Here is a 17,691-nt window from a genome sequence, read left to right on the forward strand (position 1 = left end):
CTTAATGCCATTTCACTACGTTAAACTGTGTTTGCAGAAATTTAACCACTGCGGGGCTGTAGAGACAGAACCCTGGTATCCTTATAAAGTGTGCCCTGGCAATGGAAGGAAGCTGTGGAAAAACGTTTGCTGAGTTTCGGGCCCATGAGCAACAAATACTTGTCTTAGAATTGTTTTTTGTCTTGTTACAGTGGAGCAAACAGTTTTGCTGGTTCTGCTGCTGTGCAGCTGGGGTTTTGATTTGAATGTTTCCAACGACAATGGAGGAATGCAATAACGCAAGTTTTTCTTAAAGCAGAAGCCACCCCTCTTGAAAAATTCAGTGGTGTGAGAAAAATGAAGACAAGCATTTATTCCCCTTACTCTGTTTAAAGGGACAGGGTGAACTTCAAATTTTAGTTATTTGAGAGTTTTCTCATCTTCAAAAAATGGTGGCAATGGCAGTGGGTTTTGTGCACACTTGTGTGGTTTGCTGTTCTGTTTCTGATCCAGAATTGCTCTGTGAAGGACTTGCACAAACTCATTCTTTTCTCCTTGATAATCAGGTCAATCAGTTGACCATAAAGCGTTATTAAGCAGAAGAGACAGCCTGATTGCCTGAGGAGAAATGATAGAGGGAGAAGAAACTAGAGAATGTCCAGCTGAATTGCTGTGATTTAATAACTTCTTACCTGTCAGCTGAGGTGCAGAAGTTGAGCTGTTGGCCTGGCCAGTTGATGAATAAAATGAATTGAGTAAAACAATTAAAGAATTAAGTGCAACTTTTTTTTTTTTACCTTGCGTTTAGAGTGGAATACCAGACCTCTCCTTTTTATGGCTTCTCAGCTGAAGCTTGTTAGTGCATTGTAAGCTGGTTGTGTGTTTTCACCCTCACTTGTGTTTAACAAGAGTAGATAAAAGTACTGTAGGTAACAGCAGAAGTTTTTTCCCATTTTGCTTTGACTGGGGCATATCTGAAAGTTTTAAAGTCAGACATCAGTCTTCATTTAGTATGTTAAAATGTACTTTTTTGCTATCAAATTTAGCTCCATAAGTTCTCCCCTTTAGTTGTTTTCAATTGTGTGTTGCTTCTCATGGCTTACTTTTTTAGTCATGAACTTCATTTTAATTCTTCAGAAATTTAGGTGTGTGAAGCATTTTTGAAGATTAAAAATAGTTTCTTTTTAAGCTGCTTTACAGTAGAAATGATTATTAGTATAAATTGATATGTTCCAAAGAAGCAGCTGTAGTAATCAATTTTATTTTCTGAGTGATCTAGAAATAAAATAACTTTATTTGGAAATAATTAGCTACTTGTGAGAAATCTTATTTTACAGATGCTTAATGTATTTAGTACTAAATTTTTAGTACTTTTGGAAAGCCATGGTTCAGTAAGACTATTGTATATTGACTGTGTAGTAAAGATATTGAAGTAATTTCAAAATCAATATGTGGTTGATTGATTAATTTGCCTTCAAAAAAATTCTCATTTCGTTTAGTTTCTTGCCTTCTGCAGTGCTGCCATAAGTAGGTATGTGAAATACTTAATAAGGAGGGTGCATGGTTAACTACAGGTGCTATGTCCAGGCATTTTCCAACTTCGATGGAGTTAACAGAGGCCATCGGAGGGAATTTGCATGTAGTTGAAGAAGAGGGATAAAGGGGATCTTCCAAGGTCATGTTGAGAAAAAATAAGGAGGGGTCTGTGATTAACTTGCTCGGCGAAAGGGAAGGAGATTGAACATTTTGGAATGAACAGTCCTCCCCACTCTCCTATCTCTAGTCTGATTCTATCTACTTGTGACCAAATACAGCATTTTATTTTTTTACTTTGCGTTCAAATCTCAATTCAGTAGGAATTTGGGAGCCATTAGAAAGCAATGGAGGTGGGAATTGTCAAAGGTATGATACTAACTGGATTTCTGCAAGGGCAGGCAAGCTATGCATGGATTATTCCTTCTTTTCTTCAGAATGTAGCCTATTGCTTTTGCATCAATTAAACCACTACTTAAAAGACAGATAGTAGTAAAGTAAGTAACTGTCCTGCAATGAGAATTGTTCACTGCCTGGAGACCTATTAATAGCAGTACTAAAAATTCACTAGTGGAGGTGAAATATTTCCTTTGATGTCAGAAATGAAAATAATAGCCAGTGAGAAGCTCTTAAGATACTGAACTAACACAGAACAGAAATCGTAACCTATGTGGGCAAGGTGTCTTTTCCTTTTGAACTTTGTAGAGCTACTCAGGCTGCCCAACTTTTCCCTTTACCCTGCATGGCAGTAACCATCCCTGTTATTAAAGAGGGCCAGACTTTATTAGTTTGTTGCGTTGTCCCAATAACAGCATTGGACGTATTCCAGTCTTTTAATTTGTGATAGGCTTTTTCTAGTTTTCTATCCTGTGTTCTTCTTTGGGGGGCAATCTTCTCTTTCTGTATTTAGTTACTTTGTGATGATTGAACTGGCAGTTTTATCTCCTTTTCCTTACCTCAGCGTACTTTTGCTAGTTAGTGGAGGTGTTAAATGATCAGCAGCTGTAGCTTCTTCCTGACTGCTACTTCCATTCTTGCTACTGGAGTATCTGGTCACTGGTCTGCAAAATAATGACTAATAGTTTCTGTCATCTGAGCAGCGTTTTCTGAAACCACTTTCTTGCCTATAGCTAACTGGTTTAGATTTGCATTACTGAATTTGTTTAACATAGCATTTTAAATATAATGGTCCAACTACAGATTTTTGGTTTTGTTTTGTTTTTACTAGAGTAGTTTAATAATAGTAAGCATAGAAATGAAACAAACTCGCCGAGTTTAAAAAATACGGACAACAAAAACCATCTTGACAACATGATTTTTAAAAATCTAATGAAGTGAGACAGTTGAATTTGAAAGCTGAGTCAAAAGCTTATGTAATTTTTAGACCCTAAATATAGAATGGTGTAATGACACGAAAAGATCAATCTCTGTGCATATGCTCTAGTAGAGTATTTTTGTTTTGTTCTTATTCTGCGCATGCAATTTAAAACTAAGCTGGATACCCTCTGCTTGGAAAAACGGTCTTGCTAATAAGCCTGTCTTATGCTATGTGCAAATTTAAATTAAGTAGATTGTAGGTTTCTTTATTATAATTGTCTGGGTGTAGGATCTTTGTTTTTTTTGTTTTGTTGATAGTAAAATTTCCATTTAGTCATCATAAAGTTTACCTTTTTAATTATTTTTTTTTCAATAGTAGTGGAATGGGGTGATGATGTTAAAGCAGTATCAGAAGATGAAGCCATGGTGCTGGTGAACCATCAAGCAACGGGCGACGTCTGCACTCTGATGATGTGCCTTCAGGATAAAGGCACGGTAGGCCACAACTGGGAAGTGGGAAAGCGTCTGTGTGTGATCTGTTACCTTGGGCGTGCTTGTATCTGGGTGCAGTACTGATGACTGACTTTTGTGTGTTAACCCACCAAACAATCCCAAGGCCCTGAACAGAAAGCTTTTTGATTAGATTTCGTTTAATGTGACAGCCAGTAGCTTGGAGCAGGTTTTAAACCACAAAGATTGCCTTTGAAGAAGGTCAAATACAAGCTGAGTAAGTGTGCATCCGGTCTAGGTTAACATAGAGAGAAGCAGATCTCCTCATCTCATGTGCTTGTGCTGCTCATGTTAGCTTTGCTCAAACTCATACAAGTCTAGCTTCTTGTTTATGACTTTATTCCAGCATGGAATTTTTTCTCAAAGTTAGAAGCTAGTTGTCTGTGGGGTTTTGGTAGGAGTTCAGAAACTGGAATTCACTTCCCTGTGAGGACGTGTCCAAGCTAAGCTGGCTAGCTAAGGTCAAAATTGCTTGAGCTTGTATTTCACACACTCTTAAGCATTTCTTGGTGAGAAGTGCCACTCACGTTAGTTGTTTCACACATTGCTGTTCAGAAAATTCCTGTCTAGAGACTGTAGTGCTGGAAACTGGAATATGGGATTTAAACAGGAAGTTGAATTAATGTGTGAATCAGGAGGAAGTTTGTATGTATGATGAGGCTACAAAGGGTGGGAGACATACCTGGCAAGCTGAAAACATGCATCAGCTGTGTCTGTCTTAGTTTCTCATGACCACGCAGTGCGGTGTTGCATCTGCACAACTTGTAACTGACACTGTTTTTCTTGTGTATGTTAATATGGGTTGTGCATACGCTGCACATTTTCCAACATCTTACATATGATAGCAGAGCTGATAAAAAGAAAAATTAAAAAAACCCCAAGAACAATAACAAAAAACACACAAAACCAAAAAAATTCAAACAAACCAAACTAAAAAAGAAATTATGAAAATGCCACTCAGGATTGAGTAGAGGCTTAATTTCTTTCTTTCTTTCTGTTGTAGCGAAGAGAAGACTGTGTTTTAAAAGTATTTTTAATTGCTTTAAATTCTTCTGAGTAAGTTAGGTATATATGATATTTTCTACTAGTATCCCAACAAGCAGAATGACAGAATAAACACTCTTCGATTCCCTTCATTAAGATTGTGCTTAGAACAATCCTGTAATAACGTATATGACTGTTAGGGTATAGTCCTGTGGATATGTATTGCATATAATCTTGACTATTGATGTCCCAGGCATTTTAAGTATCGTAGAGCTTCATTGACTCATGTATGTAAACTAGTGTTTATGTAGATCTAAGCCATATTTATACCAGTTGACTCCACAGCTAAAAAGTTTCAGTCCAGACAGAGTAAGTTCCAGAATAAGATGTTAAAAATGGAGGAGGGCATTGAGATGGCAAATCATTTTCACTGTGGAAACTGTTAGGTTTGTGGGTTTTCAGAAGAGGAAAACATCCTTAAAATTTTTATTTTTTCCCTTAAATAGTAGCAGTCATTACTCTTGGAAGGTACGTGTCCAGAGCCTAGTATGGCCTTAATGTTTTTAGCTAATAAAAATAAACAGGATACAAACTTCAACACATCCTTAAAGTGTACTGTGAGTACTACTAGTGGTTAAAAATAATGAGAAAGCTCAAGATTGTTTATCCTTGATAGAACTTGCTGAATCAGCTGTTTTTAAACAGCGTGCTTCGTATTTCTGAACAGACAATTGTTTTTACTTTGTGTGACTGTAAAACCATTTGAAGAAAAAAAAAGAACAACAAATCCTGCTGTCTAAAACAAATCATTAAACAGTTGCCTGTTGTATAAATTAGGCAATTTTCTTCAAATACCATTTAAACTTAACATGGACTCCCTGACAACCTTGGTATTCATCCATTAGCACCAAGATACTAATTTCCAAGAATTGTTTTTGTTTTCTATAAGACAGTTAAGCCACACTAATTCCTAAATGTTTGACCACTCGGACAACACTTTTTAGTTCTCAAGAGTATTTTGTGAAAGTGAAAGACTGGCTTCCACTTCATACAAAAGGGCAAAGAAGTAAAACAGCTACCGAAGGTGGCCTCTCAGCACTGATAGTGCACTGGCTGAACTAGGAAAGATCTTCCTCCTGTGGCAGCGCAAAATATCTTTTGCTTGCTTTTGCCAGCCAATACAGACTGAAACCAGACATGACCTGCAAGCATTTATGGTTTAATGCTGCTTTTTAAAAAAACATTCATTTAAGACATCAGAAGTGTTCGATTTCAAGTTCTATATTTTTCTGTGTAGTGGAGTACCTAAATGTACTTGTAACTTGACAGTGGTTCCTAAGTAGTTCCATGCCATGTGATGGTATTTTTTTTTCTGGTATTTCATAAATTCTTATATACAAATTATAGTGCAGCCTGTCTGTTCTGAGCAAATTTAATCTTCCTACAGTAAACAAAAATACTTGTGTTAAGATGCTTCTTGTATTTCAGATTCACTTATGTGCATAAGGAAAAGATGATCTCTTATTAAGCAAGTGAACTTAGCTAAAAGTTATGATTTTAATGGAAGGACTGGACTGATAGTGTTTGATTAATACATGTTACCATAAGACGAGCCACGTAGAGCAAGGTTTCAGCTGAATCATAAGTGACCTAATTATACTTTTTATATAGTTCAAGAAATTGTTCCAGTCTGTTTGTGAAAGTAAGTGTTAAAACAAACTTAGTAAGTTAGCTGAGGTGCCATAAACGTTAAAGGTTATGTATTGTTTTATCATTCACAAATATAAAGTGTGTCTTTTGTTCCCTTGGATGTGTAGAATCTAGTAAGAAATAGCCACTGACAGACAGGAAGGCATACTGGTATGTCACAAAGAAGTAGTAGATACTTGTTTCTGAAGTAAAAGCTTTCATGTCTTTGAGAGCTGTCCTTTTCTCTCAGACGTGGCATCTTTTTCTACTTCCAGTGATGCTGGAGGGTCTAGAAACTGGTGCTCTTGCGTTATATAAGATCTTAAAATAGCAAGTTTGCTAGTATTAAAAAAACCACAAGAGTTGAGGTGGCCTTAATGCATTCTTAGTCAAGGGTAGATAACCCTCTAAATGTGACATTTGGATTTAGTTGGGAGATCAGCTGCATGTCTAAGGCAAGAAAGTATCTTAAATGCTTTTTGGTGGAATGCTCCTGTGAGCCTGTAAAGACTTCACTTTGCTGAACAACCAACCACAATTGTTTAGAGACAAAAAAAATAAACAGGGTATGTGACAGTTATCTTTTTCCAGATGTGTAACCCAGGATTCATTTATAACTTCTGTGGTCAAGAAGGGAGAATAGGTAACCAGACCATTCCGAGATAATTAGTTTTCTTTGGAAGACTTACTGCTACCTGCTATTCTAGATACAATTGCAGATTACCAAGCTGCTCCATCCTCCACAGTATTGAACTGTTTCATTAGAAGAATTTTTAAAGGCACTGATGTGGATTCTGAATATTTCAGTTACTGTGCAAACCTCTGGTGTTTGGAGACGGACAGAGAGTACGCTTTAGCAGTAAATGTAATCAACTAATGCATAAACAATACATTTTATTTTCTAGAGGAAATGTTTTTATCTTAGACTGCTCTGTACCTCTTTTGGCCCCCAAGTATGTATCTTGAACAACTGAAAGATGCCAAGCAGAAGGTGTCTGACTGACTAGCAGAGAAATACCCTGGTTCTCCGTATGCTTTTTTTGATAGCAATAAATGGAAGGGTACTAATGTTATATGACTTTGTAAGAGCCTTGTATATGACTGAGAACACTGAATTTTCCAGTTTTGGAAAAATTTCAACCCCTCAAAATCTAAACGTAGTAGATGTAGAGGGGAAAGACCTTGTAAGAGAAGAAGCCTTCTGTTATTTACCTCTTTTGGAGTAATTCTTCTATTTTAAATCTCAAAGGACTGAACAGGTATAGTGTCTGCCTTCACTGTCCTGTAAGAAGTGATGGTCAAAGTGAATCTAATGGCTTAACCTTTTGTTCATTTTCACCGTGCTTCTTGGCTGGGACAGTGAGCATGATGAAATTCTCAAAGGTGCATGGAGCTGCTCTGCCGTGAGAGAAATCAGTAATCGTGTAATCAGGCTCCACGCAGGCCTCGGTGGATGCTGCTGCTCAGAGACAGAGCATGTATGGAGCACATGCCCATCAAAAGCATAAGGACAATGTGATCTCATGCCCAAAATCGCTAAGTACAAAACAAATAAGGAAACATGTTTTTGTGGTAGATGTAAAACAGCTGGAGATTTCAAATACAGATCTGTATTGTTGTGTATACTTTAACAGGCACTGAAAATGGTTTTAGTTTGCAACTGGCTGGAAATTGTGATGGTCAATAAGAAGCATTACACTACCTGTGTGAAAAGATGGAGTAAAATTAGCATATGGCCAATAGCGTAGAACTGTATATTGTATTACAAAAAGGCAGTCTGTCTAATCCTGCTCTGGAGGGAAGAGTGTAGCACCTGTCCTGCTTTATACTTTAGGACATAAAGGACTTTATTCATATATTTGCCAGTTTTATGCTGTTGAGAGGTTGACAAGAATGTGACCGGTATATGCATAGTTCTCTGCACTTGGTATTTACTAAACTTTTTCTTTTTAACTTTTCAGGTTGTCCGTCAGATGATGTGGCTGATGGATCATATTTTTAAGTATACAAACTTTGGCATTGTGTCTCTAATCCATGGAGACTTCTTCATAAGACAGGTAAATGGAAACACATAATAGTGCTTCAATTTATTCTTATATTTGGAACATTGTAGTGTTGTGGGACTTACTCATTATATCCTGTATGGTTTGCAGGATGAATTAACTGTGCTATAATGTCTGTATCTAGGTAGAGCTTTGTACGGAAGCTGCTTTTTTCCCAGGCTCATTTTATTATTTGCCTAGAGATGAACATTTACGGAACCCAGTTTTGATGGAAGCCTTTTATGAAAGGTGTAGAAGCAAAGTACGTGGGCAGCCCTTTTTGTCTCTTTGCTTCTGACTGCTTATTGTTGGCTCCCCTTTTCTTTCCTTAGAGACCTTGAAGCTATGCAGTGGGTCTGGTTGTTTTACTGTCAAAGTTTCAGATAAGGAAAGGCAGGACCATCCCTTTTAGTGACATTATGGTACTAGACCAGTTTAAAGTGATGATGGACCTGCATAAACAGTACTTACTCGATTCTTGAAAGTTAGTTATTTGAGCACCAGGAAAAGAATGTGTGTTGAGCTTAGCATCTCAAATGTTAAGGAACAAAACCCTCAGATTATTTCTTAAAATTCGAGAGTTTTTTTATTGTTTGGTAGCTGTTGATCAAATTGCACTCTAAAAGCAGAAACTTGAGAAGTACAATAAGCATGAACCTGCTGGCAGTTACATGAACTGTGGCATCCAGCATACACGTTTCTTTCCTCGTTTTCATTTGCCTGGACTTAAAATGTATGGACAGCCAGAGAGAAGGAATGAGTTTTCACTTTACAGAGAAGGAGAAGCTAATATACACAAAATGAAGTAAGAAATACTTGATCATAGCTATACACATCTGAAGTGAAATTTGGCATAGTTAAAAAAATCTCAGACAAAACTAGATAATAAAATAAAGGTCTACAGAGCTATACAACTGTGTACTGTGAGAGTGTGGAAAAGAACAGGGTTTGATGCTTAGTAAATTATAAATCTATTTTAGTAGTTAAAATTCACAGGATACACATTAAGGTACACATGGCTGTCAGCTGGTTAACTGTAACTTCTGAATGGGGTGTTGCAATTCCAGTTATGAAAAATAGCTACGAAAACTGAGACTTGTCCTCATTTTTGTGAAGTGGCTGAGATATGCAACATCGTAAATGCAGTGATGTCATCATGAGTCTAAATATAAACCAATTGAAAATAAAATGTCTCTTGGCTGTTAGTTAGCCTTTGGCTGTAGCAAAAATACTTGAAGTGAGTGAGTAATGATCCTGTGGGGTCAACTGTAGAAAAGCCCTAGTAATATTTGGATGAGCAAATACTTCATTTTTTTCCTCCTGTAAGATATGTAATTTGATCATGGTACAATACATCCTTTTTGTTAAAAACTTATATTAGTGTCATTTTCATGAGCAGCACCGATAGCAGTTTCACAAATGCTTCTGAGGTCTACTGGCAGTTGACTAGTATTTTCTTCAGTTGAAAAGTTTACTGGAAATGGAGACTGTCAGTAATTTTCCATCTCAGTGGTGCAAAGTGCACGGCATCCTAAAGAATCCGTCATCCATCTACTGCTACCTCTTTTCTTTCGTCTAAGGAAAGAAGGCTGAGTCCATTCCCTGTGATACTGGTCGTCTAGCTATGGTCTTCCAGAAGTGGTTGTACAGAAGTTTCTGTACTGCTGGTTGTACTGCTTCTGTATGACTTACTTCCTCTTCTTTCTGAACAGTATGTTAACTGAGTTTTATCTTCTAGGACTCCTCAGTATTCCACTGGTCCCCGTCACTTTTAAACACTCCTTTCTTTTCTATTAGTCCAGTGATTTTTTCAGTATTGCAGCAGAATTTTTAGATTGCTCTTTAATTGCATTAATATGAGCAATCGGAACCTTTTCCTTCCCTTTAATGAGGTAAGACGGAGGTAGTCGTAATCATGAGGCTTCAAAATCTAGGAATAAGACTTTCACAAAACTCATCTTCAATAAAATATTGTTGCCTTCCGCTCAACCCCACTCTTTCCTTCCTTCCTTCTGTCACAAAAAACAGATAACGACAAAACAGTGGGATGTTTGTGGCAGTTTTGTGTCAGAATTAAAATCACCTCTGCTGAGGAGAGCTTAAATTTTTTTTTTTTTTTTTTTTTTTTTGGAGTTCCGTGTCTTTTGAGCAATTTAGCAAAGGCACTCTGGAGCACCTGAAAATGCTAATAGATGTAAATTCATTCCTGTGCAAATTTGGGTAGCTTGCTCTTGCTGTGTGCAGACATGGGAAGACGAAAGATTATTGTTGAAGTTATCAAAGATATTTCTGCAGTAATTAAGGACATATCTTACTGTCTTAAGTGAAGAAGTTATGGTAATACATCAAAGAGGAGAAATTGAGTTATTCAAGCGGCACAGATTTGGTGAAGTCTTTGGTTCTGCCGTGGTAACCTGTCTCCATCCTGGTCTCAAGGTCCACCTGTGGTCCCTCTGCAGTTCTAATATGGGATGGCTGTCAGGGGAGGAGTGTGTAGAAGACAATGTAAGCAAAAATACTGTTTGGCTTACAGAAATTACTGATGAGACACAGACCTCAAAATCATAGCTGACCTCTAGGCTGTCTCTGCAGAATTCAATCTGGCAAATTCAGCTTGAGACCCAGTAACAACTAGGGAATTCTGTAAATGCATCCTACTGTCATGTGACATTCCCACTCATAGTCTGGATGTCACTCTTGCAGAGAACTCATCCAATTGGGAGCTTCATCCTCAATTTCAGGGGCTTTTTTCAGCCTATCTGTGATGTGACATCAATTCAGCCACCAGCAGGTGCTCTGAGGAGAACATTGTTTTGTGTTGTCATAGGTGCTTATTTTTCTCTCTGAAAAGAGAGACTTAATGTAATAATTATCTGTCTAATGTTACTTTTTTTAAACATCCATTTTATTTAGGTAATGTTTTATCCTTTCAGGGAAAAGCACACCGTGACCAGCAGCTTGTGTTACTCAAGGAACATCTAGAAAAATATTACAGGAGCCGCAGTCGGAAATGGATTGTTTTATTTCCAGAGGGTGGCTTTCTTAGGAAAAGGAGAGAAACAAGCCAGGCATTTGCCAAGAAAAACAATTTGCCATTTCTTAAACACGTCACCCTGCCGAGACTTGGGGCAACACAAGTGATTCTGAAAACGCTTGTAGCGCCACAAGAAAATGGAACTCCAGCAGGTAGAGACGCCGTGATAAAAGGTAAAAACCACTCTTGTGACCAAAAGGCAAATAAAATGTCCAAGATTTGAGTTAAGCAAAACATTTTGTGTTGAATTGCTGTCTTTAACATCGACAACGCACAATCGTATTTATATAATTATTTTCATATTTGTTTTTAGAGCCACTAAGTTTATTTTCTGTGATAAGACTCACATGAAGAAGAAACCCTAATTTTTTAGTCTAAAGTTTGCCTGCATGAACATTTGTAACATAGACGTGATATGGATGGAGCAGATAATGGAATGAGCACTTAGGGCGGACAAGAAAGTAGGCTGCTCCTTTCAGCATGATTGATGGGTTGCACCTGTTTATGGTAGTATGGCACTACAGTAGAAGTATTTCTGGAATATGCAAACTATGTTCACATTTCTATTCATGGCTTTAATAGTTTCTTAGCGTCTAGTACTCTATACTTCATTCCTCTTCTTGAACTAAATTCTGTTGAGCTCATGTTCTTCTGTTCGGTACAGATTTTTATGATGACGGTCCTCATTGAGTTGCTGGAGTTAACTGTCACTGATGACTGGATTTGAAGGATTGTTTTGGCTCTGTTAACCTAAGAGTTATGAGGGAATAAGAATATTCCTGCAGTGTTATTGTTCTGGGATGCCTGGACTGTAGGGAAGAGTATAGCTGGGATATAAATGGTGCCTGTAGCTATGGGACTTGGTGCTTTTAGTCTCTCAGGTATTCAATTTGACTTCTTGGTGCATTCAGAGGGCAAGTTTAGATCTTACTTAACCTAGTTGTGGGTTTGTTTTACTTATTATAGAAACAATGGATTGGGGACTTGCGGTGGTTTCTTATTGATGGTTGGTGCTAGTATTTCTATAGCCGAATTATTATAATTGTTCAGCAGTTTGAACCAGAGATCTGTACTAATGAAGCCACGTGTGCAGTTGGCACTGGGGTTTTTCTATGCTGACGTTCAAATTTCAGGGTTAGCATGGAGCCTCATACAGAAATTGCTTCCAGATTATTAGTTTTGAAGTTAATCTTGTCAACATAGGAAACAAATGGTGGCGATGTTCTTGCAGCAGCAGAGAGAAGATTTTTGAATGCACTGCAAATAAAGCTGTGAAATGCATCAGAATATTTCCTTTCGGGCTACGTTCAGAAAAAGAAAGGCTGAAGAAAGACCTTCTCTTAGAAGATTTTAGGTTTAAAAGAGAAAGAGAATACCCTAGTCCTTGTTGAAACTTTTCTCCTTATTTTTTTAAGGAGAAAATTTGGCCTGTTCTTGTTCTACTTATTCCTGTTTCAAAGGCAGAACAGTGTGAAAAATTAAGAAGTTCCACAAATCTGAATTACCTGGTTCTGAAAGGGGAGCAAAAGGACTTGTCAGATACCAATTTTATATTTTCATACTCTTTGATTGCTATCAACTTAGCTGAGCTGGCTTTTTTCTTTTAGCAGCATGATTCAGACTCTGGAGAAATGAGCATTTGATAGTAGGTGACCTGACTGGGTACTAAAATAAAGGAATTGTCTCAGAAATATAATGGAACCCCATCTGTCAGTCCTATTCAAAAGACAGAAGGGAAGATCAGTGGGCAGGAATAGGAAAGAAATGTGTGGGTTTAGCTATTGTTCTTTTAGAGTAATGGACATGAAAACATAATAAAAAGGATGAAAATGAAAATGAAAGTAAATTTTATATGCTGGGAATGAGTAATATTTGATACATATGAAGCTGGAGTATTTTATGTTCTCTATTCTTTTCATCTCACAAAACTCTTTCTAGCATGGTAAAACTTCTCTTGCAGAGATGCACAAAAGGTGAATTCTTGATCTTTATCTTGTATAAAAGACTTGCTCTAATCTTCTGCCTTCCAAATGCTTTTACTGTACTCTTGCCACTTCAGAACATTGGTGAAGAATGTTTGTTCAGTTACATGAAATATAATTGTATAAACTGATAGGATTCTGTTACAGAGTTGGAAACGTAACAAGTTACTTTTTTTTTACTTTTTATCTCTTTCCGTTTTTTTTAAACCACATGAAAAAACTGGCTTAGCAATATCGAACTTACTTGTATCCTTTATGGGTTACTTTGATTGAGTTGTGGATGTTAGAACTGGATGTTCTCTGCTTGGGAAGTGGATTTTGTCAGTAATATTGCACTTGAATATCATGGTTCACTGAAAAATTTTTCCTGTGCATCGCTTCTTGTGCTCTCTACTGTTTCATTTGACAATGTTCCTGGTGTCCTCGTTTACCCAACTATTTGGTTTACTATAATAAGCTCTCCATTATTTATCATTCTCTCAAGCTTTTTTTACTGATAATGAGGAGGGTTTACCTCCCTGCCACGCGATTTTAGTTAAATTGGTTTATAGATTAAAAGTAACTCCCTATCAAAAATTACATCTCTTTCCTGTTGAGTTTCCATGTTAGGGCTAGTCATGATCTACGTTGTTGTGGTGTTCTTGAGTGCTGTTATTTCATTATATTAGTACCTAATTAGTTTAAAATTACCTGTAGATTTTATACCATTCTACTTTCTCAACTGGAATGGTGAATAGTACTGGGCGAGAGAAGAAAAGACGACAAACACTATAATAAGTGCTGGTTCACTCTTAATATACTGCTGTGTTGCACCCTAATTTGGTACCAATCAATGGTACCAATCAAGTTGTATACCGTTATTTTGTCACCTAGCTTGCTTTGGAATATCAAATGTCACTGTAGCTCAAGAATTCAAATAGTAGCTCAAGAATTGTGCAACAGCTAAATGCTCCATCATCTCTCCTTCTTCTGTAAGGTCTCTAATCTGATTTCCATCATCCCTTCAGTAGAGGGAGGTTTTATGTTCTGCAAGGTTCACTAGCCTCCCCAACATTTCATTAGCCTTAATCGTGATATTAGTATTCTTAATATGTAAGCCCCTTTTCGTTTTATTTTTGTACTAGTTAGGAGTTCCCCACAGTTTACTGTCTGGTTCTTCCTCTGTAAAGTGACAGGAAGAACAAATGTTCCTGAACTAGACAATCAATAATATTTGATCCTTCTTGGACATAGACTGATCAGTTCTTTATCAGTTTCTTTGCCAAGGCAAGCAGCCTCCCATTTCTTTCTTTCCTCCTCCTAACAGTTTGCCAAGCCACCTTTCATATTTAAAGTGTATAGTATTATATAGACTATATAGTATATAATACTATAGAGTTTATATGTAATACTAGCTTTCACTGGGGTGAAAGTTAACCTATTGCTAGTAAATACTAAATTAAATTACTAAAACAGTTGTTGCTTTTGCTGCCTTTTGAAATATGTTTAATTTCAACAAAACTGTACAGTTTCTCCAATTCCTTTTATTTATTTGGGAATAAAGCATATAGGAGAGGTAGTGCTACCAGTTCACGGCTTTTGAAGTTATGAAGTGCAGACCATGTAGTTAAGTGGTGTCTGTCCCTGAACCAAATGGTCTAGGTTAATTCTGGGGTTTGATGGAGGCATCCTTCTGAGCGGACATGCTGTGCCCCGCAAACAGAGCACTGCTGCCAGCACCTGCATTCCAGGAGAAGGTTGTTGTGCAAAATAGATATATAGGCACCATAAAAATACTTGATGCATAGCCATCATCACTTTAGCCCTGTAAGGACTGATGTGTGTGTGTGAGATATTTTATGGGTTTGTTTTGTTTGTTTGTTTAATTTTTTTAGTGGAATGCTTAGTCTGTGACATAGTTGCAGGTACAATGTTTCTTCAGTTAATAAGGATTGAACTTGTGAGTTTTAGAACCAGCAAAATGTCCTAAGTGCTAAACAGCTGGCAATTCAAAGGATTTTGGGCAGTTGTTCACTGAAGATGTGCATTCCAGAGTTTAATTTTGATCAGCCTTGCTCTAGTATGTTTTATTTCTGCTTTATTTTACTGTGCAGCAATTCTTTTGTCTGATAAGAGGTTGCTATTAGCTTGTTTATAGCCTTATGGCAATCTTAAGTGCTTTAAAATGCAGCAGAGTACTTTCAGTTCTGATGCTTATTCTCAGCGAATTCGATTTTCCCTGCTGCAGACCTGTACATTGGACTTGATTTTTTTTTTTTTAATCAAACTTTTCAATTTATTATTACATGAAGAATGTGAGTTGAATGACATGTGGGAAGGCTTTTCATTATACTGGAAAAAGGACTTCTTGTTTGATCCAAGGCGATCTGTTATGGAGAGAACTTGGGATAGTGAGTAAGATGTTCAGTCTGAGAGCTAATCTTTTACGAAAGAGTTAATTTTAAGGTCTGTGGTCCAGTTGATCACACAAGGACAAGTAGAGGACCAGTGGCAAGTTACAAGAACGAATTGCTATGCAGGAGGAGGCGACAGCCTTTTTTGGCTGCATTTGAAGTGATGTAAGTGTTCAGGAAACCACACCTGAGTACTGGTGAATGCTAGTAAATATTTTCTTTTTCCAATGAAAGCTGTGGTCCTCACAGGTTCACGCCTGGCCGATGCATTCTTTTCCACTGCGGATGCAGTCTGGCAGTATCACATCATCCAGAGCTCGGCTGGAAATGAGGTTTCCTGCTGAAACGTGTCTTTATAACTTGTTCTTTTTCTGGGTGGTAAATACTGATGGTCTGCTGGCAGGTTTAGAAAGTCCTGTGCGTAGTCAAATCCAGCTTTTAGCATTCATTGAGAATAACCCCAGGGAGGATATAGAGAGGATGAAGAGAAGCCCTGAACCACAATAAATATATGATTGTAGGCAGTCAAGTATCTGCTATGAGAGGACCGTAGAGGATGACATAGCACTGAATGGCTTGAAGCTGCTCATGGTAAGTTGCTTCACAACTTAATACGAAACAGCTTACTATCACTGAATCCACAGCTTGAACAAAAGTAAGGAAAAAAAAATAGTTGTGAAAAATTTGCCTCTTTTGGTGGTTAAAAAAACCCAGAAATAACAAGTTATGAGACTGTTCAAATTTTATTAGCTTTATTTTGTCTAGGCTGGAAAGTACTGTTACATGTGATTGTTTAGTCTTGTCTTAGCACTCCTAAAGCAAGTGTGTACTGTTCATACTAAGGTACATCGTTACTACATGGTTTGGTTACAGCTGTATAGGACAGATGCCTGCAGGCTTGTTTTGAACACTTATGTACTATTTAAAAAGAATCAGATTGCTAACATTTTGAGGCAATTTGAAAAATTAACCCCTTCCACCTGTGCTGAAAGTGGCAAGCAGACTGACAGCACAGAAGGAAAACAAGTCCTCAGAGAAATCAGCTTAAGTTTGGCTTCTAGAGCAGTTTCTTCTGCTGAGGTCTCTGGCAGTCAGGCTGCTCAATCTTTCCACAGGTACTAGAAATGAAGGACGAACATGTCTTTCGGTGGTAGGTAGAAGGTTCAAAAGATTTTGGCTCTAAGAAATATCTGTGGCTGTGTTGCTGAAGCCAGACATGGCAAGAGGAGTTCTTGAACTGTTATGCTCAGCTCCCTCTCTTTCAGCTACAAATACCAGACCTATGATTCGTACTATATTGTAAATAATGCAGCAGTCTTTCTGTTCTGAATTCATGGAGTCATAGAACACTTTGAGTCAGAAGGGACCTTCATGGGTCATCTAGTCCACTCTTCCCACCAACCCCCTGCAGGAGCTGAGACATCTTTAACCAGATCAGGTTGCTCAGAGCCCCATCCAACCTGACCTTGAATGGAGGGACCTGCACCTGCATCCCTGCAGCAATGGGGTAGCCCCAGCCCTGACTGGGAAAGAGTCAGTGGGAAATGGGACCTAATGCATCTTCGCTGCATCACTTTGTGCATGAGCAGCGTTCTGTCTGTGATCACCAGCAACCTCTGTGTCATGAAAATCATCTTTCTGGATAAGAAAGGGGAATGTAGATAGGCACGAGGGTGTGGGAGCTCCCCTTTCCCCATCTGCGCTCATGGGGTCACCAGGCTCACGACTGGATTCGTGTGCTCCATTTAAAAAAATAATAGAGTTTATTCTTGTTCAAAGGTCTGCTGAGGCCTGAAAGCAGATTACTCAGGTGCACTGAGGTCCTGCCTCTTTGTATTGTGTGCAGTAGTGTCTCTCTTGCAGTTTTGGGATCTTTCAGAATTTCATGGCTTTAAAATAAAGGGCAGGGCACAGCACAGTATAACCCTCCGAAAAAGGACACCAAGATTCATTTAAAAATTAATTTTCTAAATCCTTGTTGACTTCGGCTTTTTTGGCAATGGGTGATTATATAAGGCTTGATTTAAACTAAAGCATGCAGAAATATGTCTGTAACTGTGATTTGAAAGCACGTCTTGCTAATTGCACATAGAAGTAGCTGCAGTAAGACCTGCTTGCTCTAAGGGAGGGTCTATGGAGGCTGAAATTACTTTCTTAAATTTTTATTTATTTATTTTTTTTTTTAAACTTGGGGTTCCTGGTGGGCTGTCGAAGGCAGATTTTTCTCC

At 37.8% G+C, this 17,691-nt stretch overlaps 1 protein-coding gene across 2 annotated transcripts in view; it reads left to right on the forward strand.

Annotated features, from left to right (window-relative positions):
- The window catches only part of LPGAT1 (lysophosphatidylglycerol acyltransferase 1), a 63,659-nt gene that overhangs the window by 24,495 nt on the left and 21,473 nt on the right, over positions 1–17,691 (forward strand). For both annotated transcript variants that reach the window (XM_054063105.1, XM_054063104.1), the window contains exons 3-5: positions 3,206–3,324; positions 7,974–8,069; positions 10,988–11,261. In XM_054063105.1, the coding sequence (XP_053919080.1) occupies positions 3,206–3,324; positions 7,974–8,069; positions 10,988–11,261 (489 nt within the window). The remainder of the gene's footprint in view (positions 1–3,205; positions 3,325–7,973; positions 8,070–10,987; positions 11,262–17,691) is intronic.

Source organism: Cuculus canorus, chromosome 3 (genome assembly GCF_017976375.1).
Source record: "Cuculus canorus isolate bCucCan1 chromosome 3, bCucCan1.pri, whole genome shotgun sequence".
In the NCBI taxonomy this organism is placed as follows: Eukaryota; Metazoa; Chordata; class Aves; order Cuculiformes; family Cuculidae; genus Cuculus; species Cuculus canorus.